At 44.9% G+C, this 24,248-nt stretch overlaps 1 protein-coding gene across 1 annotated transcript in view; it reads right to left on the reverse strand.

The window, feature by feature from the left end:
- Positions 1–24,248, reverse strand: part of LOC147663748 (calcium-activated chloride channel regulator 1-like) — a 642,892-nt gene that overhangs the window by 523,500 nt on the left and 95,144 nt on the right. The window contains exon 4 of the mRNA XM_086950229.1: positions 6,744–6,852. Coding sequence (XP_086806355.1) covers positions 6,744–6,852 — 109 coding nt within the window. The remainder of the gene's footprint in view (positions 1–6,743; positions 6,853–24,248) is intronic.

The following is a 24,248-nucleotide window of genomic DNA, read 5'->3' on the forward strand; positions in this document are numbered from 1 at the left end:
AGATTATGTAGCACAACATGTTGCTTACAGAGAGCAGAAAACTTTTCCCCCAATGGCAATCAGGTGAAAATCAAACAAATTAATCCAATCCTTCCAATAGATTTCAGGATCCCCAATTTTGTTTAAGAAGAAGGGCGGTTGGCTCATGGAAGACGCAGCCAGAGATGATGAAACCGCAGGACAGTGGCTCCTTCACATATGGGGAATGAGGAATAGAACTATGGTGGAACTCTTGAAAGAACTTCTAACAACCTATAATTTCCCTCTACAATAAATATCCTCCAAAATGGGAAACTACTTGTTGGCTAAAAAGCTCAGTAAGAAATTACTTATAAATAGGGGACCAGGAGAGGGGTAACTAGATAACTAACCACAATGCATAGGATACAGGAAGTTAAGTACAATCTCTGCAGAACAAAATATGAACAGTAGCAATCCCCCCAATATTTCTTTAAATACACTCTTAATAAATGAAGCATGCAGGAAGGCTTTACTTGTATAACATTACACAGTTAGCATTATACTTATATAGACTCTTAATAATTGAAGCATGCAGGCAGTTTGCACTTAAAGCTGAATCCTGTAAGAAACAACCTGAGACTTTAAACAAACCTAGAAGTTGTTTCACAAGAAAAGTAGTGTGTACTGTAGAACTGCTGCTCCCCGAGGGGTAAAGAAGGAAAATTATGGTGTGCGTTTCACCGGAAATGGGTGCACACACAATGCCCATGGAGTAATGGTGTTGGAATCACCGTGTGGAGAACAATTTCCCCTTTTCCCACACTAAGCACTGACAAAAGGATACTGTTGTGTACAGCAATGTGAGGCCGCCTCCGGCCTAGAGGGGGCTATTGCTGCTGCGCAGGGGCAGGTCGCGCAGCGGCTCAGCAATCAGGCAGACACCAGTGTCACTGTCGGAAGTGACGTGCTCGAGCGCCTGTCCTCCTTTTATTTGACCCCGCAGGCCACGCTTGGCCTGCGGATGTGGGAGTGCGTGTATGCGTGCGGCAACTAGACCGTTGCCAGCATTACAGATACCAGCAAAGCATAGAAGTAAACCAGTACACTGTCTTTGAGTAGGGGCATCCACTCCAAGGGACTGGTATTGCAGGATCTTTGAAAAACCAAGACTCGTGGGGAACAGGTCAGCAAAGACGGCTTCCCACAGGCTGACAACCAGCAAAAATGCTCGATTTAGTTCCTGTCCTTTTCACCACTGGACACACGAGGGTGCTAGATCATCACTTGAACAAAGCAGAGACTCTGAATTTTATTTATACGTCAGTCTCGCACACAAAGCCCTCGAAATCACAGAGCTACAAAAATATAAGATAATGGTATGCCAGACACGGTCCCCTATATATGAATCACACATGCATGGCCCCCTAAAAGACACAGAACATGTGAACAGGAGAACAATAGCCACCAGTAAGGATTCGCCGGAAGGGTAATGAAAGGAGATACTAGAGTGCCCGGGACACCATAAGCCGGCAAAAGGATCACTCAACCTTGCCAGTGGTTGCACAATGAACGGGTTACACTGTGGTGAGCAAGTCGCCACCAGACAAAGGAATGAGGCTAGAAGATAGTTCTTACTTAAACGAAGAAATGCCTCAAAGTGCTAAATAAATCTCCCTCTACAGAATGTGGACCATCGCTAGTAGCTGGAGCGTAGATGTCGCCGTATGCACTGTGACACTAGGAGATCCGGAAGGTTGTGTCATTGGCGGCTCTGAGGCGGCTGAGGCGCCGGAATTAGGCGTGTGGCACTGTGAGGGGGACGCTGTGAGGCAGGGACGAGCGAAGGGTGTTCAAAGAGGGCGCCAACACTGCCCGAAGACACTGGAGGCACTTGATGAGAAGCAGCTAGGTCCCCCGATGAGCTCACCGGAAATTCCCTCTCACATAAGGAAGGCTGACAGGATACGACGACCAAGGGAGGCAGCAAATTTCTCTGAAGGCTGAAGAGAAACTCTCCCCTGCAGAGAAGGGACCACCACGAAACAAAACAGCTGTGGACTTTGTTTCACAGCATGCGCAGAATCACCTCAGCAGAACCCAGATGTCTGACAGGCTTGAAGAGAACGTAGATGTTGTGTCCTGCAAATGGGGAGTGACAGCCTTAGGGGTAACAACTTGGGGCCTACACTCCGGGGCATCTAGGTCTACCTAGGCCTAACACGTGGCCCTAGAAATAACTGAGACGGACTCTGGGAATAACTTTGTGGCTCTCCGTGCGCGCGTCTGAATGCGTACGTGCGTGCTGGGCCTCTCTTTATTATAGTAAGTCACATGACCCAACGCTGCACGCTCCTGGCGTCAGGGGCGTGCCAACTCCAGGAACATAACATTCCTCCTAAAATAAGGAAAAACAACAACAACAACAACAACATTGTCGAACCGTCCATCATAATGTTCTTCATTGACACATTCTGCTTCCAGATATGATTCCGAACTTGTGGAACATGATCACAGACATAGCACTCATATAATCTTGCCTTGAAACAGTCTTACGTGAAATAGTCGCGCAGCCGACAGGAGGGTGTGGGGTTTCTTCTCAGCCTGTGTTGCGACCCTCTCTGACTCGGAATGTTCGTCTCTGTGACTGGGGCCACTCCTGGCGCCTCCCTGTCGGCCCCATCCGGATCTGGCAGGTCCTCTAGGGCCCCAGCGCCATCACCCACCTCGTCATTCACGATTGCTCTTGAATTGCTACTCTGGGTGACCTCGTGGCTGGGTGTTAGTTCCTGGTGTAACGGATTAGTTGCAGTTTCAGTTCCATTGGCAATCGGTGGGGAACAGGATGCAGTTGGCTCCGGATGGAAGCGTTTGAAATGTGATATGTTTCTTGTTACTGTCTCCCGTCCCCGGACCACTGTGATGCGGGTGCCTTTTACACCGATCACTCGCCACGGTCCTTTTTCGTAGTTCAGCCTAAACTTGCCACTGGTTACCCTGTTGCGAAGAAGCACTGCATCACCTCTGCTGAATTGTGTCATCACCGCCCTTCTCTTCTGGCTGATTTTGGCAAAAGTGGCCTTTCTCTTCTTCGCAATCCTGTTTTCATTCACCCCTTCCGGTGACCACCGTGGATGGTGAGGGATGGAGTCTGTCACCACTCGCCCCATGAGGATATGGGCTGGTGCTATCCCCGTGGTTGAGTGTGGGGTTTGCCGGTAGCTTCGGAGAAAGGTGAAAATGGCCATCTCCACTGACTGACTTTTGTCATGGGCAATGCGAATGACTTTGTTCAGGGTTCTCATAAATCGCTCTGCCTCCCCGTTGGCTTGAGGCCAGCGAGGGGTGATTCGTCGATGTCAAGTGCCGAGGGATGATAGATAAGTGGCCAGGTCTTGTCCTTGAAACGGGGGTCCATTGTCTGTGCGAAGCTCACGCATGGCCCCGTGAGTGGCAACAATTTTCTCAATTTTGGGGATGACGCTCTCAGCATTTAGGCTTGTTATTATCTCCACTTCAGGATATTTGGAATGGTCATCGATCATTATCAATGTGTGCCTTCCATCCGGGAGGCTGCCTAAGTCCATACTGACCCTCTCCCATGGTCGTTGGGGCCGGGGCTCCGCTATGATCGGGGCTTCCCAAGGAGCATCTCCTGTAACTTGACAAGCGGCACATGACCTCACCACCTTCTCTACCATGTCGTCCATTAGGGGAAACCACACTTTTGTCCGTAGCCGGGCTTTGGTTTTAACCATTCCCTGGTGGCCCACATGTGCCAGTTGTACCACCTGGTCAGTTAGGGCCACAGGTATCACTAGGCGATGCCCTCTTAGCAGGCACCCTGCTTCCTCCTCATTGAGCTCCTCCCGGACGTGATACAGGCTCTCCATGATTTTTTGAGCTTCTGGTGTGAGCACCTTCCAACTCTCTTTGGCTCGGTGCCAACTCACCGTTCGGAGGATCACTTTGGCCCTCTGGAGACAGGCATCCTGTGCCGTGGCATTCGCAATGTCCTCTATGGAGAGGGGACGCGGGCATGACCGCGCGACCACCCATTTGACATATGCCTCTGTTTCTTCGGCCTCATCCATTTCTTCCGGGGTGGCTGGCCTGGGATGGCGTGAGAGATAATCCGCTGGGTTCTTTGCTCCGGGCTGGTATTCGATGTTACAGTTATATTCCTGCAGTTGGAGCAGCCATTTTTCGATGCGAGGTGGCAGAACTGTTTCCGGTTTCCCATCCTTGGGGATTGTGTTGAGAGGGGGTGGCGGGTATCTCGGCCATATCAATCCTGTGCTCAGGCGACGTGCTCCATCTCCTGCCATGTAGCTGAGCATCGCAGTGAATAATACCAGCCAGAGGCTCAATAGCAAGGTTAAAAAGGAGAGGGGATAGTGGGCATCTCCGTCAGGTTCTTCATCAAATAGGTAACTCGTGTGAAGCACCCCATTAATGCGTACTTGCACCAAAGCTCTTGAGTATTAAAAAACAAACAGTTTGCAAAAGTTGGCACTGAAGCCCATGTATCAAAACACAGAATCTAGGTAGTGCCTGTCCACTGTGTTGGAGTCCTTTTCGAGGTCCACAAGTAACAATGTGCTCCTTCGATGTTGTGGTTATTGGCCATGGCAGTACGTACCTAACAGATACAGGGTATTGTGCTCCATTTGGGCATGAAGCTGCACTGGTCCTAGTAACTCAGGGTGTTAAGCACTGGCTAAAGTATGTTTGTGAGGAGTTTGATGTAAATCTTGATGTCAATATTGATCAATGAGATAGTGTGGCACCTGGAGCAGTAGGGTGCTGGAGTTTGAGACATTGGAATAACCATGATAGTCGCAAGGTCTAGGTCCTAGGGAGGGACCTGGAGCTCCCCGGCTCTTTGTAGAGGTGGAACAGGTGGGGAATGACAACCTTGCAGAAATTGATTTGGTACTCAAGAAGGAGGCCATCAGGGCCTAGGTTTTTTACCCAGTTTTAAGTAATGGACCACCTCCAGATTCTTGGCCTCGGCAATGGTGAACATCAGGCAGGAAGGGCCAGGTGAGCTCACACTCCAGTTCTCAGCTGTCGGGCATAGAGTGTTTGATAATAGTCAGCAAAGGCATTCGCTATGACCTCTGGATCAATGACCAGTAGCATCATTAATAGAAGAAATAAATTGGGGACTAGTGCCTCTGATGGCCAATCTATACAGGATGGTACTACTTTTATCAACATGTTCATATACTTGGTGAAGGAATGCTGTCCAGCACTGAAGGGCCTCATGATAGGCAAGATGGCAAAATGAGGTCTGGTCTATTTTCAATTGTTGGGTCATGAGCTCAGACACTTTGGATACGACTGCCACCTCCAACCATAGAATATCTGTCACATATCTGCAATGGTCCCTGATCACATAGGTGAGGTAAGTCTTGACCATGAAAAAAAATGTTAACAAAAGGGGGAGGGAGAGAATTATCTTAAATGGATTCATTCTCCCTGGGTTCGTTTTATAAACAAAATGATTCCATTAGGAAGGGGGAAGGGGTGTCCCTACGATGGTTGGGAACACACTGGTTGTTTGTTGGTACCCCTCACACACCAACAGGCCCCTTGGTGTCATGCATCATCATTGGGGTCCTCGCACCCCTCTACGGGATGCGGCGTGCTGCAACCTACGGTTGCGTGGGAGCACTTACAGTGGCTATGTGTGGGGTGGGTGAGGGAATTTATAAGTGAGTGCTCTGGTGGGGTTTGATAGTGAGTGAAGTTTAAAAAGTGACTGGTTCGTGGGGTAACAAAAAACTTTATTTGGTCCCCGGGCTGGTACTAATAAAAAGGTGAGAGAGGAGGTATTGGCGTAACCTATGTGCGCCACCTCCTATGTGTGTGTCAACATGTTTCGGTGTAAAAACACCTTCTTCAGGACTGGGGTACACAAATCCCCGCCTTACTCACGTTTCTCTACTTTTTCAGAATTTTCATATGCTAAAAAAGTGAAAGTTACTCGTGCCTCCTTGCTACGAGTCTATGAGGAGAATCCCTCTTCACTGCCCCTTACGCCGGCTCCGTTGGTTGTGTACCAACGGAGACGGCGTAAGAGGCAGCGAAGAGGGATTCTCCTCATAGACTTGTAGCAGGGAAGCACAAGTAACCCCTACTTTAAAACGGTTTCATGGAGTAGTAAACTCCTGACAAAACAGTCAGCTAAATAGCGGTTATCCAGTAGGTACATTATATTACCTGCACTTGTAAATTTCACTTTCATACAACTATTGATCTGTTCACAATCCTATCATTTATGAAGGCCTGGTTTTTGTTTCCGTGACAGCATGTGTATGTGTCTGTATGCATGTTACCTCTTAGTGTGTATGTAAACCTTTGTGTTTTGGTACCTGAATTTTTGTGTGTTAGTCTGTGTGTGTATAGGCACCTAAAAGCATGTTGTTCTGTGTCTACTTGGATGCCTGTATTAGTGTTGATATGCTTGCAAATGTGCATGGATGTGTGATATATATTGTATGTCTGTGTGCATGGATTATGTACACTTTGTCAATGCTTATTCTTAATGGTGTTTTAAACTGTTGTAGCACATGTATAGAGTCTCATATTTAAATGATGAATTCAACAGTGCTCTTAGGGAGGTGTCTCTGTTGGAACAAAAAGAGAGTGGTGACCATTTCAAAACTGACGCAACTGGTAAATATATGCTCAACCTTCATGCTTAAGCAAACACAGTATACCTAACGAGAACCTTGTAGTGTGTGAAACAGGGCACTGTAAGTGAGTCAGAATATTACCTTGTGGCTTCTGCTTTTATATTTCCAGATATATAGAATGGTCTGTCATTGTTATATTCATCAAACACGCCCCATCGAAGGTGAGCCCATTCATGGACAAACAGTCTGCCTGTATGGAGAAATGGTGAATATTTAAGCATAGACACATACAAAAATGTATTCAACCAGGTCATATACATATCAGTACCTCAAACATGTCACACGTTAAAGCTAATCAGTGCTAAAATGCGTGTGCTCTCTCCTCAAGACATGGTAGAATTGGCTTACACATAATTGACATATTTAAATTACATGGAAGTCTCTATTAAAGTGGTAGACAATGTACACTGGGTTTGTAAACTAAATGCTACTAGTCAGCCTGCGGTACTGCTTATACCACCCACTTAAGTAGCCCCTTAAACATGTCTCAAGTCTGCCAATGCAGCCTGTGTGTGCAGTTGGAAACCAATCGCCACACCAATTACCTTGAGTATAAAAACCAGGAACAGATGCCACTGTTCACCGGTTCCAAGAAGGAGGCATATTAGGTCTACAGCCGGTATCGACCAGTAATCCTGTGAGTATGCTGCCACTACCACCTCGACCAAGGGTAAGCTCTGCCTTTTCTCTCCCTACAGGTCTCCTAACCACAGTGGTTTACCCTTTATTTCCCCATAGGGTTTAACCTTTGCCACTTCAAAGTACCTTGAAGAGGACACCACTTACAACTAGCGTAAGATACAGTCCTTACGCCTCATTGTGTTCTATGTGTTCACCTTTTATACCACTATTACAGAAATTTCGTTTTTATTTTCACTCCACTAACGCAGTTCTAGTGCGATATGTCACCATAATGGTACCACCAATACCATTACACTTGAGCCGCTTATAGCCTGCACCCCATCGCTATTAAGCCGGCTGCCATGATATGAAGTTCATACCTCATAGTGACTCTTTTTCCTTGTATGTTTTGTTCATGTCTTTTATGTTACATGTACAGGTGATCTTGAGAAGGGAATCCCCCCTCTCACAGTTAGATACACTTTAGGGCGTGTAGACACATAGTCCACACTACACACCCACTAGTTTTAATCACACCTACACCCATTTTTATTGTCCTGAAGAAAGCCAGCATATCAATAAGGCACTGGCTGAAACATGTTGACATTCTAAAGGACGTGAGAGGTCGTAACTCGCCTCTTACGTCCCACAGCCTTATTTTTAACCGCTGACGGAGGCCCTATTAATAAAGTCTTTTACCCACCGGGTACAGGGACCCCCGCCAAGCCGTTTTAAACTCACCTTCTCAACATCCCTTACCGCACACACAGTGACATACCTGCTCCGCTGTATTCAGGCGTCGTAGCACACCCGGGACACGCTAGGTGTCACTGGGTGGGCCCGATGATGAAGCATGCCACCAACTAGGTTGGTGGGTGAGGGCTTTCTTAAGACACCCAATGGGTGCCACCCCTGACCAACAAAACTTACCTGAGTCACCATGATCTTTACAATGTAAACATCATACCACCCCATCCCATAGCTAGTCTCTTTTTGATTAATCTACATATAAACCGGGGATCTGGACTAGCTATCTGGTCCTCTCTCTCCCTCTTGATACACGCACGTATTGGCAGCGCGCAGCTGTGAGAGCATTTCCAGCCATGGCCGAAAACCATGGCCTAAACTTCACTGAAAATGACTTGGCAGACATATTATCTGACCCGTCATTTCAAGCAGATTTCAATATCTCTAGCACTATCGCACAGACCACTGATTGGGAGACCCTCACAGAGAAAAAACGCAACAGAATACGCACTATCCTCCACGGGACAATCCTGGCCCAATACCCCAGAACCAATTCAGCACCAAGGGGACTTCTAGTGTCCAATGCACCCAGGATCTTCCTTGATGACCCCACCTTTAGGAAGGACTGGGCCCAGATCGCATGGCACTGCACCAGAGACTGGATGATACTCATCCTAAAGACAGCCAAACGCCTATCAGACACATTAATGCTCGAAATAGAAGAAACAGAGAGACACTTTAAGGCCACCATCACGTCATATAAGAAAAAATTGGATGATCAGAATAGAGAGATCAATGAGTACAAGGACTACCTGACTCAATCCAAATTCAAAAAATTCGAGAAAGACCTTAAAAAATTCTCTTACGCAAAAGTCTATCCATACTCGGAGGAGAACTACACCCCACCCACCAAGGAGACCAATGTGTCTAATTCCTCAGGTGACGACAGCTCCGTGTCCAGTGACTCTAGCAGTGGATCACAAAAACGGGGAGGCAGAGGACGAAGAGGTCAACGCTGGCCCAACCACTGGCAAGGAGGACAACCAAACCAATACTATGGTTTTCAGCCCAACATGGGTCACATGCAAAATCCCTTCTTTGGTTTCCCCAACATGTACCCCCCAGGACCAATGCCACTCTTCGCAGGTAACCAAGGCCCAAATTATCCTTTTTTAGGATGGGGCCACAGGACGCGGGGACGCAGAAGAACGAATCAACAAAACAACGCACAGGTTCACTGGGCAGAAGAGGAAAACCCTGTCAGCTCCAACACACGCCAGAAGACAAAAGAGGCAACACCAGGAACGAGCAGGTAGCAAACCCTACGGACCAACCGTCATTGGTATTTAATCTATCTAGTACCCAACTATCTACCAAGGAACAGGCAGTCTTGGAAAGGGGACTGTCGTTTGTGCCCACCACCAGACTTGACAAATTCAAGTTACATGCTGAACTAGCACAATTCTTCAGAAAGCTAAAACTAAAATCTTTCTTTGAAAAACCTACCACCGACACAATACCACCTGACACCAACCCGAATATCACGGGCCTGAGAGTCAAATCAAACTTTGTCCCACCACCCTCCACCATCCCTGCAGAGATTACAACATTTGAACAAGCGGTTTACCACGACATTGAAAATCTCAACCCTACCAAACACTTCAACAATTTGTCATGGGAGGACAGACAAACTATACAACGTCTCCAAAATATCCCCACGCTGATAATAAAACCGGCAGACAAAGGGGGAGGCATTGTCCTCCTCGACAGAGTAGATTATGATACAGAATGCCGAAGACTACTCAGCGACAACAGAAACTATCGCAGACTGGACCACGACCCTACAGAGCAGCTCCGCACCACCATCAACACACTGGTCAAGAGGGCTGCTGATGAGGAACACATCTCCAAACAAGAGGCCGAATACCTTTGCCCTGAACATACTAAAACGCCATACTTTTACACGGTACCCAAAGTACATAAAGGGGTAACCCCACCACCTGGAAGACCTATAGTATCGGGCATCAACTCGATCCTAGAACCACTCTCCAGATACTGTGACTTTTTTCTGAACCCATTGGTACAGCAGACCCCCACCTACATAAAGGATACCAAGCACCTGCTACAAGTAATAAACAACTTGGCCTTTGATCCCGACACCCAACTGCTGGTGGGGCTTGACGTGGAAAGCCTTTACACCAGCCTTCCACAGGACGCCACCCTACAGGTTCTACATGACATCCTGGAAGAATCTCCCTGGCCGTACCACACCCCAAGGAGTTTTGTACTGGCCTGTGCCACTCTTGCCCTGAAAGAAAATTTCTTTGAATACGAAGGCACATTTTACTTACAAACAAACGGCACATCAATGGGTAGTGTTTTTGCACCGAGCGTGGCTGGACTGTACGTCCACCACTTCGAGAGCACCAACATCAATACAGACTCTAACCCGTTCAGACATCAAATCCTGAAATGGCACAGGTACATTGACGATATACTGGTCATATGGCAAGGCACACATCAGGAGCTGGACAACTTCCTGAACTGGCTGAACAGCAAAGACCCATATCTTAAATTCACTAGCACAGCTAGCAATCACCAACTGCCGTTCCTGGACCTGGAAATCACAGCCAAAGATGGAACCCTGGTAACCACCACTTATTACAAACCCACAGCGAGGAATTCATTACTCCATTACACCAGCTTCCACCCGCGACCTCTTAGAGAAAACTTACCATATGGCCAGTTTCTCCGAATCAGAAGAAATTGCACTAATGTGAACGATTACAAATCGCAATCCGCAGACCTAGCTACCAAACTAGGAAATTGCGGGTACCCTAAAGCTATCATCAACAAAACACGGAAAAGGGCTAGAAACCAAAACCGTGAGGCACTTCTAGAGGAATTCGTCAAAGAAGATGAGGAACAACCTACTACATGTGTTACCACATATAACACCGCCTCTAACGAAGTTGCGAAAATAATCAAAAAACATTGGAAAATCATTAATTCAGGACACAGGAACTGGGAACTCCCCAGGTTTGCTTACAAGAGATGTCACAACCTACGAGACCAACTAGTCAGCACCCGACCTAAACCACCACCAAAACCACCGGAGAGCACAATACTCAATGCATGGGGCTTACCCAGGATAACAGGACACTACCCCTGTAATGACTGCAGCGTGTGCCACCTGACTTCTCACACAAAAACTCTGAACCTTGAACCCAATAAAACCTGGTCACAAAGAAGCCACACTAACTGCAATTCACGGAACGTGATCTACATTCTTACGTGCACCTGTGGCCTCCGATACGTGGGTATGACCACACGCAAGGTCAAAACCAGGATAACAGAGCATCGCAGCACCATGCGGTGCAAGAAAAACATAAGTAAACTGACCAACCATTTCATAACCCACCACCACACCCCAAATGACTTTACCTGGACAGTCATTGAGCAGATTCCAGAAAGCCCCTTTAACAATGACAAGATCCTACTCAGTAAAGAGCAGAGATGGATATATCGCCTCTCTACTGCTACACATGGTCTGAATGACGCTATCCCTTGGAACTCCCTAACCAGCCTGTAATCCCAGATCTCTGAACTCCCCCCTACAATATCCCCTTGTTAATGATTGGTTCGCTTTACACATTAATATTGCCCCCTTGACAATGATTGGTTCACCTGGTACATTAATATTGCCCACAATGTGCAGTTTTAATTTTCATCCACTTTAACTCAGTAACTGGAGCACTATTCTCCCTTCATAGCCACTCAGCATAGCACTGTTCCCCCCGTGTATTATCCACCCTTCGGCGACTGGTGCGCCCTAACCCAGCCTCCTTCATCATCCATGAGCGTCATAACGGATTTCCCAGCCTTCCGTTATGCCGCCAGCATTATACCCAATTATCCAGCATATGCCCGGATCAGTACGCGCTGTACACCAAGTAGCGCTCTCACCGCACGCATGCGCAGACGCGCTGTAAACAAAGCGGCGTGCTTCGCGCTTGCCGCACGAATGCGCGGCGGCCCCCGAACGGCCGCGCATGCGCTCACTGCACTTACCCTTATGCGCATGCGCGGAAAACGCCCGCTACACCGCTCACCGACGCGGCGCCCCGGTCACCCTCCTGAACGCGAGCATGACTCGAAATCGAGTCTTTCCACCATTCTTGTCATTTTCCAGGTGCAATCCATTAACCAATCGCCACACCAATTACCTTGAGTATAAAAACCAGGAACAGATGCCACTGTTCACCGGTTCCAAGAAGGAGGCATATTAGGTCTACAGCCGGTATCGACCAGTAATCCTGTGAGTATGCTGCCACTACCACCTCGACCAAGGGTAAGCGCTGCCTTTTCTCTCCCTACAGGTCTCCTAACCACAGTGGTTTACCCTTTATCTCCCCATAGGGTTTAACCTTTGCCACTTCAAAGTACCTTGAAGAGGACACCACTTAAAACTAGCGTAAGATACAGTCCTTACGCCTCATTGTGTTCTATGTGTTCACCTTTTATACCACTATTACAGAAATTTCGTTTTTATTTTCACTCCACTAACGCAGTTCTAGTGCGATATGTCACCATAATGGTACCACCAATACCATTACACTTGAGCCGCTTATAGCCTGCACCCCATCGCTATTAAGCCGGCTGCCATGATATGAAGTTCATACCTCATAGTGACTCTTTTTCCTTGTATGTTTTGTTCATGTCTTTTATGTTACATGTACAGGTGATCTTGAGAAGGGAATCCCCCCTCTCACAGTTAGATACACTTTAGGGCGTGTAGACACATAGTCCACACTACACACCCACTAGTTTTAATCACACCTACACCCATTTTTATTGTCCTGAAGAAAGCCAGCATATCAATAAGGCACTGGCTGAAACATGTTGACATTCTAAAGGACGTGAGAGGTCGTAACTCGCCTCTTACGTCCCACAGCCTTATTTTTAACCGCTGACGGAGGCCCTATTAATAAAGTCTTTTACCCACCGGGTACAGGGACCCCCGCCAAGCCGTTTTAAACTCACCTTCTTAACATCCCTCACCGCACACACAGTGACATACCTGCTCCGCTGTATTCAGGCATCGTAGCACACCCGGGACACGCTAGGTGTCACTGGGTGGGCCCGATGATGAAGCATGCCACCAACTAGGTTGGTGGGTGAGGGCTTTCTTAAGACACCCAATGGGTGCCACCCCTGACCAACAAAACTTACCTGAGTCACCATGATCTTTACAATGTAAACATCATACCACCCCATCCCATAGCTAGTCTCTTTTTGATTAATCTGCAGTTGGAAACTGCCATTTTGACCTGGTAAAATAAACCTTTGCCAGGACCAAAACTTCCTTTTTAATACACAAACGTCACCCCTAGAATAGACCCTAAACAGCCCTCAGGGATGGAAACAATGTATTTTAAAAGTAGGAAATGCATTTTAAGTTTTAACATTTCCTGGGACTGAAAAACTCTTAAAGTTGTTTTTCTTGTTTTTTTTGTTTTTGTTTTTTAAGTTTTTTTCTTTTTTTTAAAATAAAAGTTGTTTTTTCACTATTGTTTTTTTGATATATATATTTTTTTGATATATGCAATACATTAGAATGCAAAATCAGAGTAATTCACTATTGAAAGACCTACCTCTTTAATCAACTGACATTGGAGTTATCTTATTACATTTAATAAGCTGTAACTTCCAAATGGGAACAGGTAACCAGTGTATGTTTGGTGTCTTTGGATTTGAAATGAAAAATTCTCCTTTATGTTGAAGGCGGATTTCAAATTTAAAATTCACCTATTAGAACGTTTTTTTGTCTATTAAAAGTGCCTACAAGGGATTTTATTTCGATATAGTGAAACAATATTTAACCTTATCATTTATGAGTGCCCAAACTAGTGGCCACAAGCATATGAATTTTATTACATCAATTTATATAATCAAGAGTGAATAAATCAAAAATGAATGAACAACGGGTCTATTCTTCATTTGTAGACATTTATATTTCAATAAATTAAATTAAAGGGTACTAAACAGTATTCACATAAGCAGAAGTGACAGAGATTAACAATCTTTGAACTGAACAAATATCTGCTAGACACTTATGTAAATATCCCATTTCCAAAACCTATTTACAGAAAGAAATGTTTCTTTAACATTCAGCATAAAATGTTTGTACAACAATGTTATTTTATTATTGAAAATGGGTTTGGCAGGTTGACGTTTTGGTCTTGTTATGTGATACATTTAATAGACCTTCATCAGGAAAAAACAATTTGTTTGTAGAAGAGGACCCCTCTGTAAAAGGTATAATCACATAAATTGTGTTTGTTAGCAAAAGACATAATAAAAAAGAAATAAACCCTAAAAAATGAAAACGAAGGATGATTTATTGTCGTGACCCATTAAGGAACCTTTAGCATATAATCTAGCTCACCTATTTTAGAGATAAAAGTTTGGAGAGATTGATAGATTAGCCCACACCAACCTATTGGGAAATGAAATATTGAAAAAACTTAGTAGAAAAGAGATGAATTTAGGACTTTAAAGTAATTAGTCCAAAGTGGGTGGTGAAATCTTAAAGAAGATGTAAAAAAAATATACACTAAATATCTATTAATTGCAAACAAAGTTGAAAGACTTTGCAGTAGGAAAGGGAATTCAAAAATTCAGAATTGTCCAAGTAAAAATTAGCTCTTGAAAAAATATTGTTATGTACTCAAATTTAATTGGTAGGGAGATTATATACGTGTCAGTTATAACTTAAATAGACTTAAGACATGGACAAAAAGTCACCATCTCCAAATGATAAAAAATTACAGGTGACGTGAAAAGAAACAATCTATTCCAAAAACTGGAGGAATTTCACGGTTTGCATCAGGCAAAGGATGGTTAACACTTAGGTTCCTTTTTCTACTTATTGAGGAACAGATTTATAATCCGTTACTTGTGCCACCAGTATGCCAAGAGTAATTGCCATTACTTGAGTCAAAGCAGTGTGGAAAGTGTTTACAGAGTGTATTATTGCTACCTGAAATTGGTGTGTCTACCGTGGCACTTACAAAACATAAAGGAACCGGAGGGACAATCAATAAACCGGCGGAACAATGAGTGAACAAATAACATTGTGATATGTTTTACAAAAGATATTTAAAAGATCTTGTTATACATGAAAGGCACCATCTTAGTTCAGCGTCCTGGCAGAGTGAATCACAACAGCTGCTCTGCGGATGGCGCAGGAAGTGTATTTTTTGCTTCCGGGTATGTATGTCAGAGAAGTGCGAAGTCTAAACTAAAAGATGGCGGCTATCTTACAGTGGCTCACTCGCATGTTAATGAATAGTTCTATTATCGGTCTACGTGAATTGACACAATAGAGTTTAGTTGGTTAGAAGGAAGAAATAATATTATTCATGCATATTGTTAAAGGAAATTCTTGCATGTTTATGAAGACAGGAAAAGGAGACAAAAGAAATCCTGCTCATGCATGTGCTCTAAGAAGGCACCAAAGTGTATATTATTTGGACAACCATGTATCTATTGCTCACATATACACATGTTAATTTTAGATTTACTGCTGAGACATTAAAATATTTAGGGCCCCATTAGGATGGCGGGCGGACTTTGTCGTAAAAAGGGACTGCCCGCCATAAGGGTGGCGGTCCTGTGGGGGCCATTAGGATGCCGCCGCCACACTGGAGGGCGCATCTCACATTTTTAACATTGCCGCCACAATGCTAAAAATGTACATTGCGCACTTCAATGCACAACGTGACAGGCACTGTGCGGTGCCTGCCACGTTGTACAGTGAAGTGTGTAGTAAATGTCCTCTCTACTGTTCTTCACTGGATAGACTGTACCATGATGTCTATGACATCATAGAATGCCTGGGTGTCTGTCTGGCTCACAGTGCCTCTCGCTATCTTACTGTGGCAGTTGGTCAACTCAGGCTGAGCTGCTAACAGCTGGCTCCTGGTGGGGTCTTCTTTACCTGTACTTCCTAACTTGACTTATCTACCTGACTTGGAAGAAACTTACAATAAAGGATCTTACTTACACAGTGGACTTTGCATCTTTCATTTTCCACAGTTTGGCGACGTTTTGAAGAGGATGAACCTACGTGTGAACTAAGGAAGCTACTACAAGGAAAAGAACTTAAGACATTATACATAAGCTTAAAGGTAATGCCCAGCTGACCCCACCAGTGTCCTGTTTCATCTTGGACAGCCTTCACCTGAGCGTTTGTAATTGATGAGCCTTCTGTCACCTTCTTGCTGTCTGGATAAGTCTCCAGCTACGCTTTTCTCTAAGGCCTGTGGTCTTGTTCATCTGGCCTTCATTCTATTACGGAGCGTCGTGGTGTAACAGAAGGTTTCATCTACTCCATCAGTGGTCTATGTTGTTTCTGGATCCTATATCGATATCGAGCAGCGGACTTCTATGTGCCTGCGTGTGGAAACAAGCGTTTGCTTTAGAGAAATTCTATGTGGAATATCTACTCTGTCCCTGCACCTTGCAGGAAGGCATCAACCTTCAAGTGACGTCTTGTGTAGTTCCTGAAACTCTTCTTTTACACCTCCTGTGACGTCGCTTTGCCTTTGACTCACGTCGTTACGCATGACGTAGTGGCCATTTTTAGTTTGTTTATGTTGCCATAGCAACAGCTTTCACTCGTTCCTTTTGACTCAGCGCATTTGTTTTTCCTTCGGTGATATACAAACCTGTGTATATTTCGAGATTAACTTATTTTCCTAAGGATGCGTACCAACAGAGATTATTTGGTGAAAGTGCGGAGCAACGCAGTGAAATGGTTTTGTCTCATAGACTGGATGACATCTATTTTTATGGCGAGATTCAACGGAGTCTGCAGGGAGCTCAGTGGTGTCTGCGGGGAGACCCCGGGTGAGAAGTCGCTCACCGGAGTTGATTTCATTCATCTATTACATTAGTTGTTGACATTTCACTGCCCTATGTGTACCCATCTTTGGGCAGGTTGTTTTGTGGGTTGCCAATGCCGCAGTTCTGTTACTTTCATTAGGCAGTGGTGTTTGCGGGTAGTTTATGCCCCATAGTTGTGTGTTGTTGGGTAGTCAATGCCCGATCTTTCTTCCCAGGGTCATTGTCCTTACCCTGTGGTGTACTCTTTTCAGGGGAGGTTGGGTATTTGTGGGTAGTCCATGCCCCATAGTTGTGTGTTGTTGGGTAGTCAATGCCCCATCTTTCTTCCTAGGGTCATTGTCCTTACCCTGTGGTGCACCCTTTTCAGGGGAGGTTGGGTATTTGTGGGTAGTCCATGCCCATAGTTGTGTGTTGTTGGGTAGTCAATGCTCATTTTTGTTCCCAGGATCACTGTCCTGCGGTGTACCTTCTCAGGGGAGGTTGAGCGTTTGTGGGTAGGCCATGCCCCATTTTTGGTTCCCAGGATTACTGTCCTGCGGTGTACCCTTCTCAGGGGAGGTTGAGTGTTTGTGGGTAGTCCATGCCCCATAGTTGGGTGTTGTCTGGTAGTCCATGCCCATTTTTTTTCCCAGGGTTATTGTCCTTACCCTGTGGTATACCCTTTTCAGGGGAGGTTGAGTATTTGCGGGCAGTCCATGCCCCATTTTTGTTCCCAGGATCACTGTCCTGCGGTGTACCCTTCTCAGGGGAGCTTGAGTGTTTGTGGGTAGTCCATGCCCATTTTCGTTCCCAGGGTTATTGTCCTGCGGTGTACCCTTTTCAGAGGAGGTTAAGGGTTTGTGGGTAGTCCATTCCCCATACTCTGCGCTGTCTCCTGCTTTTGGTGGACATTGTTTGTCCACTATGTTCTTGTTGAAGTCTACCTTCTTGCAACTCGTGGCCAGGGTTTCTTGTTGGTATGATTTTGGGCTGTGAATTTATCATACGTTTAGTGTCAGCATGTCTTTATCAGGGGTAATTTTTTTTTTCCTCTCTTAGGGTTATCTTGAGTGATTCGTACCCCTATTGTGTCTCTTCCAAGCATCTCAGTCTACACTCATCTTAGTTTCTAGGGTGTTTACCCTGAGGTGTACCCATGTGTGGGGAGGTTATGAGTGTCACCAGCTAGCTTAGCTGTTGGTCTTGTTTTTTCGAAACCATGCTGTTTAGTTAAGGGAAGGGGATGAGGCATATAGTAACAACATTTAGTTTTGTTTGTTCATTTCTCTGCTAATGATACCTCATGCTAACTTTATCTCATGTTGTACATTATTACATCTGGTTCATCTCAATTTTGTACTTTCCTGCTGATGTTGCATTTAAGGTATTTTGCCTATCGCTTCTCTATTCTGTTTTTGTTCCATAAGGGAAGAGGATGTGTAGTGAATGTCCTCTCTACTGTTCTTCACTGGATAGACTGTACAATGATGTCTATGACATCATAGAATGCCTGGGTGTCTCTCTGGCTCACAGTGCCTCTCGCTATCTTAGTGTGGCAGTTGGTCAACTCAGGCTGAGCTGCTAACAGCTGGCTCCTGGTGGGGTCTTCTTTACCTGTACTTCCTAACTTGACTTATCTACCTGACTTGGAAGAAACTTACAATAAAGGATCTTACTTACACAGTGGACTTTGCATCATTCATTTACAACAAAGTGCAAGGGGGGTACCATAAGTACCCCCATTTGCACCCCCCCGGAGTCCCTGGGGGCCCGCAACGGGCCCCAACAAGACATTCCCGTATGCCGCCACCGAAAAGCATGTTCCCGCGCACATCCTAATATGGATGACGGTGTCTAACAGACACCACCACCATATGAAACCCTTTTCCACCCGGTCAACTCGTTGACCGGGCGAAAAAGCGGCGGACGGTCTTTCCGTCCGCCGCGGTCCTCCCCCGCCATAGTAATATGGCAGGGGAAATGGGTGTCGGGCGGGGTAAGATGTTGGGTGGATCGCCCGCACCCACATGGCGGCTGCGATACTCCCGACATCCTAATGGGGGCCTTAGTGTTTAGAGAGTAAATCAATGTTGGTAAACTTATCAAAATTCTGGAATTGACAGTTAACTTATACATATATGTATAAGTCTAACAGCAACATTTTATACATAAATTGGAGGATCATCAATGTTAAAAATTGCTGCAGACAGACAAGTATTAACGCCTTAAGAAACTAGCAAAAAGCTGGTGTTTTAACATCTAGTCTGTAAGATGTTCAGACCAGGGAAACTAGTGTTTGCCATTCAACAGCTAGGTTAAGGCCTTTTGTCACGCTATCAGTTTTGCAAATCCAGCGATTCTCCTTTATTGTTAGGACATGATCAATATTTGACATTATTTTAGATGGTCTGACCACATCTATGATGCACCAGGACATATCTTTCTCTGAATGTTTTTGATTGATGTAAATGTACGACCATAGGGGCGTGATCCACTTTCCATCTTATTTGGGTTGATCTTGTAGCATCTGTTTCCTTATCTGTTGAATGGTTTTGCCTATGTAATGACGTCCACAAGGGCATCAAATACAGTAAACTACATTACTTGTATTACAATTTGAAAATTGTTTTAGTATATATAGCTGTCCATAGATGGTGAATGTTTTGGTGGTCTTTGTTGTGTTGCAAGCTACACACATATTACATTTGAAATTGCCAATCATTGGTAATAGTTGTGCTATATTATCAACTGTTACTGTTTCGGGTGTACCATGGGCATGGACTAAACGATCTCTAAAATGTGATCCTCTTTTGAATGCCAATAGAGGTCTTTGTTTGACCTCTGGGATCCTTTTTAAAAGGGTCCAGTGTTTGATTATTATCAAATCAAATCAAATCAAAACAGACTTTATTCGGTAATATTTCAACCATAAAAGTACAGTAAAAAAAAATACAGTACATACATCAAATTACATTGTAAATTCAGAGGATAAAAAGAACTGTGATCATTACATACAGTGATTCAGTCATTGATCCAGGCCAAGTCGCAGTTTAAGAGTCAGTTTTAAAAATTCAAGAACTTGAAGGACACTGTTGCTGTATAGCAATTGTAAGTATAAAAAGGCTGGTCGTATCTGTTTAAAATTCATTTCCTTTAAAAGAGCAATTAAAAAGCGTTTACGGGGGAATTCATAGTATTTACATAAGAACATAAAATGCATCATGTCCTGTGGAGACTTACCGTCGCAGCCACAGGACAGAGGATGTTTACAGAAGCTCTCCTTTTTGGGTCTGAGAAGCAGATGTTGAAACTGATTAAATCTAAATCTTGTAAGCAGGAATTTATCATGGGTGCTGAAAGTGCCGAGTAGATAAGGCTCTGTTGACAAACATGTTTTTACCATAATGAATTTCCTCACACTAACTTTTTGTAGCTCAACACCCTCCCTCTCAGCATTCTTACGCTGGAAGAACAACAGCTTAACTGAGTCAATATCCGCCTTCACAATTCCTTCTGGGTGTTCAAATAATTCCGGACGACCCATCTCGGTAAAACATGATTTTAAGTACTTCAACCAGGGAGTGCGTGAAGCATGCTCAAGAGCCAGGAAATCCTTAACAATTAGGTGTGTTAGGGGGATTTCCTCACATAACCACATTTTCAGCCAGCATAGCAGAGGTCGTAGGGTCAGGATATCACTCAGGTACCCTACTCCTAGTTCCTCATGTACTATGAAGTTTGAGGTAGAGGCCGAAACACACAAAAGCCGTTTATAAAACAGATTTTCTGTTGTCTGGAGTTGTTCCCCCACCATATAGCCCCAAAGCTCACTCCCATATGCTGCGGTAGCTACAGATTTTGCTTCATACAATTTGATCATAGCAGCCGTTGGTTTTTTGCCAAGCTTTGACGCAAAGTTAAAAATGGAGGCATTAACCTTTGAAACATCACATTTTTTCTTTGCGAGTTGGGGGGCCCAGGATAGTTTAGAGTCAAAAAGTACCCCCAAATAGGAGAATGTGCTTGAGAGTGGTATAACTGTCTCATCTAATTTAAAAGTATATTGTTTCTTTGGCTGTTTCCCTACCTGCATGATGAACGATTTGGAGTTGTTCACTAACAAATCCCTATCTTCCATAAATTTTTTAAATGCGTTCAGTAACAATTGAAGGCCATTTTCAGTTCTTGCTAACAGAACCGCATCGTCTGCGTATAACAAGACTGGAATGCTTCTAGTCCCCACACTTGGGCTGTCTGATTTTACCTCCCGTAAAACACCGTCCAGCTCATTTATATAAAAATTAAAAAGGAAGGGGGCCAGTATGCATCCTTGCCTAACCCCCTTCCCGGTTCTAAAATCCTCAGTTACAGATAAGTCTTGGGAATACCTTACATTTGCACTGGTGTTATTATGGAGGTCAGCCAGAAAGTTTATAATATCATTGTCCACTCCCTTATCCTTCATGGACCCCCACAGCTTCCCCCTGTTAACACAGTCGAAAGCTGAGGATAGGTCCATGAAGGCCAAGTAGACTGTCCCTTTTTTAACGATGGTATATTTACTTAGTAATAAAAAGAGATTCAGGCATTGTGTTGTAGTCGAGCGGCCATTACAGAAGCCGTATTGGGCGATGGACATGATGTTTTTGTCCCGTGTCCACTCAATTAATCGCCGCAAAACTATTCTCCCCACCAGTTTGGCCACAGAATTGATCAGGGAGATAGGCCTGTAACAAAGGGGACTGTCCCTGTCCCCCTTTTTAAATATGGGCACAATTGTGGAGAGACCCCATGACGTCGGGCACCCTGCCCTTGAGGCTGCATTAATAACTGCTGCGACAATCGGTGCCCAAAAATTAGGATCAGATTTGAAGAGATCCGGGGGTATCCCATCCGGGCCAGGTGATTTGCCCGCTGTAAGCCCCTCGATACCCATCACGACCTCTCCTATACTAACATTCATACAAGGACCCCCAACAGTGCATTCATACGGTACCACATTAATATCTCCCCCCCCCATACAGTTGTTTAAAATGAGCAACCCATTCCTCTTTTGAGATGACACATTCTAACCCTTCCCCTGGATCTTTCACCAGGAAGGGTTTCTTTAGCACCGCCCAGAATTTAGCACTGTTTTTCAGTGTTTGTGGTTCCAGGATCTCGGCCCAGGCCTCATTCCTCAGTGCCTCCTTTCTTGATACAATGGCTGTTTTATATTCTTTACGTGATCTCTGAACTAATTCCTTGTTGCGAGGTTTTAGCAGTAAGGCTGCTTTGAGATCACGGGCTGCTTTGGAGCAATCCTTATTGAACCACCTTGGGCCCTCCTTACCTCTATATTTTTGGGGTTCTGTCATTGAAATAGCTATGTTATCAGTTAAGGTTTTGAAATCCGATAGAACCTGGGCTGGGTCTGAATCAACTTGGGTGCATCTGGCAATGATTTCACTGCAGTTAGTTTGAATATTCTGATATATGAGGGCCGGGGTACACATAGACCATTTTAAACGACGTCTACCGTCCGTAGCTGTAACCCTACCCCGACTTAAATTACGTCCTTCTCTTTCCACCCAGGGGCCCCCTAGATGTATAGTCAGGGGATTATGATCACTGAGTGGGTTGCTATCTATAGAGAATGAACGCACAAACACTTGCCTGGGTGCAGTTAGCAGCATGTAATCAATAAATGTCCCCTTCCCGTGCCCTTTAAAGGTAGGGGTGCAAAAGCGCTTTGAGGGATCACATAGACTCATTGCAATCGTGAGACCGTGTTCGTTTAGTAGATTATTAAAAAGTGTCCCTTCCACGGTATGTTCTAAATGTAGACCGTTAATTCTGGGACAATACAGTTCCAGGAGGCTTTTGTCTAGGGGATCACTACATAAATGAGTGTTGAAATCACCCATTATCAACAAGTTGTGTGAACAATCCCTCATTGAAGTGCCTATATACTCACTTAAAGAATGGGCATTACTAGTAACATTATTGGTAGAGTTATAAAAGTTGATCAGACCAACCTTGCAGTTACCCGCCGATAAAACTAGACCTTGTATGCCATGATTATTTGAAGGCCTACTTACAGTTGTGCATTTCAGTGCTACCGATATGAACATTACCATACCCCCCTTTGATCTACCCCGGGTTACTGGTATAGCAGGTACAAAATATGCCTTGTAGCCATCCATTTGAATATCACATTTCACTGACCAAGTCTCTTGTAAACAAATGATTTGGAAGCCTCTAATATAGGGTAACCAACTATCATCCTGCATTTTGTTCTCTAAGCCCGCCACATTCCAACATATAACATTATTTTTTGGTGTAATTGATGGAATCACCTCTAACGTTTGTGCTACAGGCGACTGGTCGTTTTCCTGACCCTCCAAGGCCCTCAGTCAGTCGCAGGCATCCAGCCCTGAAAGCATATCAAATCGATTGTGTGTGGGAATATTGTACCCTCTGTTGTTCAGATTCTCGGCATTAAAATTTACAGGTGGTATCCGCCAGCCATTGGCGTTTCCTGCTGGCGTTTGCCACCCAGGTAGCCCACTAGTGTCATTGTTATACATATATGGTGTTGCCGAATTTGGTGTCTGAATTTGTGATATAGGTCTGTACCCTCGGAAAGTATTAGGGGGGTTTTTAGGTGAGTTTTGGTCAGGCGCATAGAAATATCCCAGGGGTCGCACACAGACACTGTTTGTGTTGTAAACCAGTGAGGATGCGCGTAACAAGACTGTAGCAACGTGTTGTGGGTGCTGAAAATTAACGATTACACAGTCCCCCGTAGTTGATTTCCTTGAAGATCCAACCCAATTTACTCTTACAGTGGATATAATTTGATCATAGTAGTGAGGTGGAAAGCCACAGTTTTTATTTAGCCATGCCACCGTTTTGTTTTTTAATGAGTCGTGTGATTCTCCATGAGGTTGTGCTGCAATTTCCTCATAACGCGGGACATTAGTCAGCACAACCACAAATGGGACACATTCGGGTGGGAGATTTACGTTCCTAAGTCTAGCCCTCTGAGGGACCGCTGGGCAATTGCCCAGGGGGGCCGGGGCAGGGGCCTGATGGGTCGGCTGAGTCACAGGAGCCGTAGAAACCGCGGCTACAGTAACAGCCACGGTTTCTTGGTTGGACTGCCTCTTCTGCTGTGTACTCTGTCCCCTGAGCAAGTGCTCCTTCACACTCCCGCCAGGAATAGTTGTAGGTGATATCACGGCTGGTGCTGGGACTGGTGCTGGGGTCATATATCCCGCCACCACACTACCCAGTCTTTCCACCTCTGAGGCCATTATGTCCAGTTTGGACATTATTGGAGTAATT

This window comes from Lissotriton vulgaris, unplaced genomic scaffold (assembly GCF_964263255.1).
Source record: "Lissotriton vulgaris unplaced genomic scaffold, aLisVul1.2 SCAFFOLD_1064, whole genome shotgun sequence".
NCBI lineage: Eukaryota > Metazoa > Chordata > Amphibia > Caudata > Salamandridae > Lissotriton > Lissotriton vulgaris.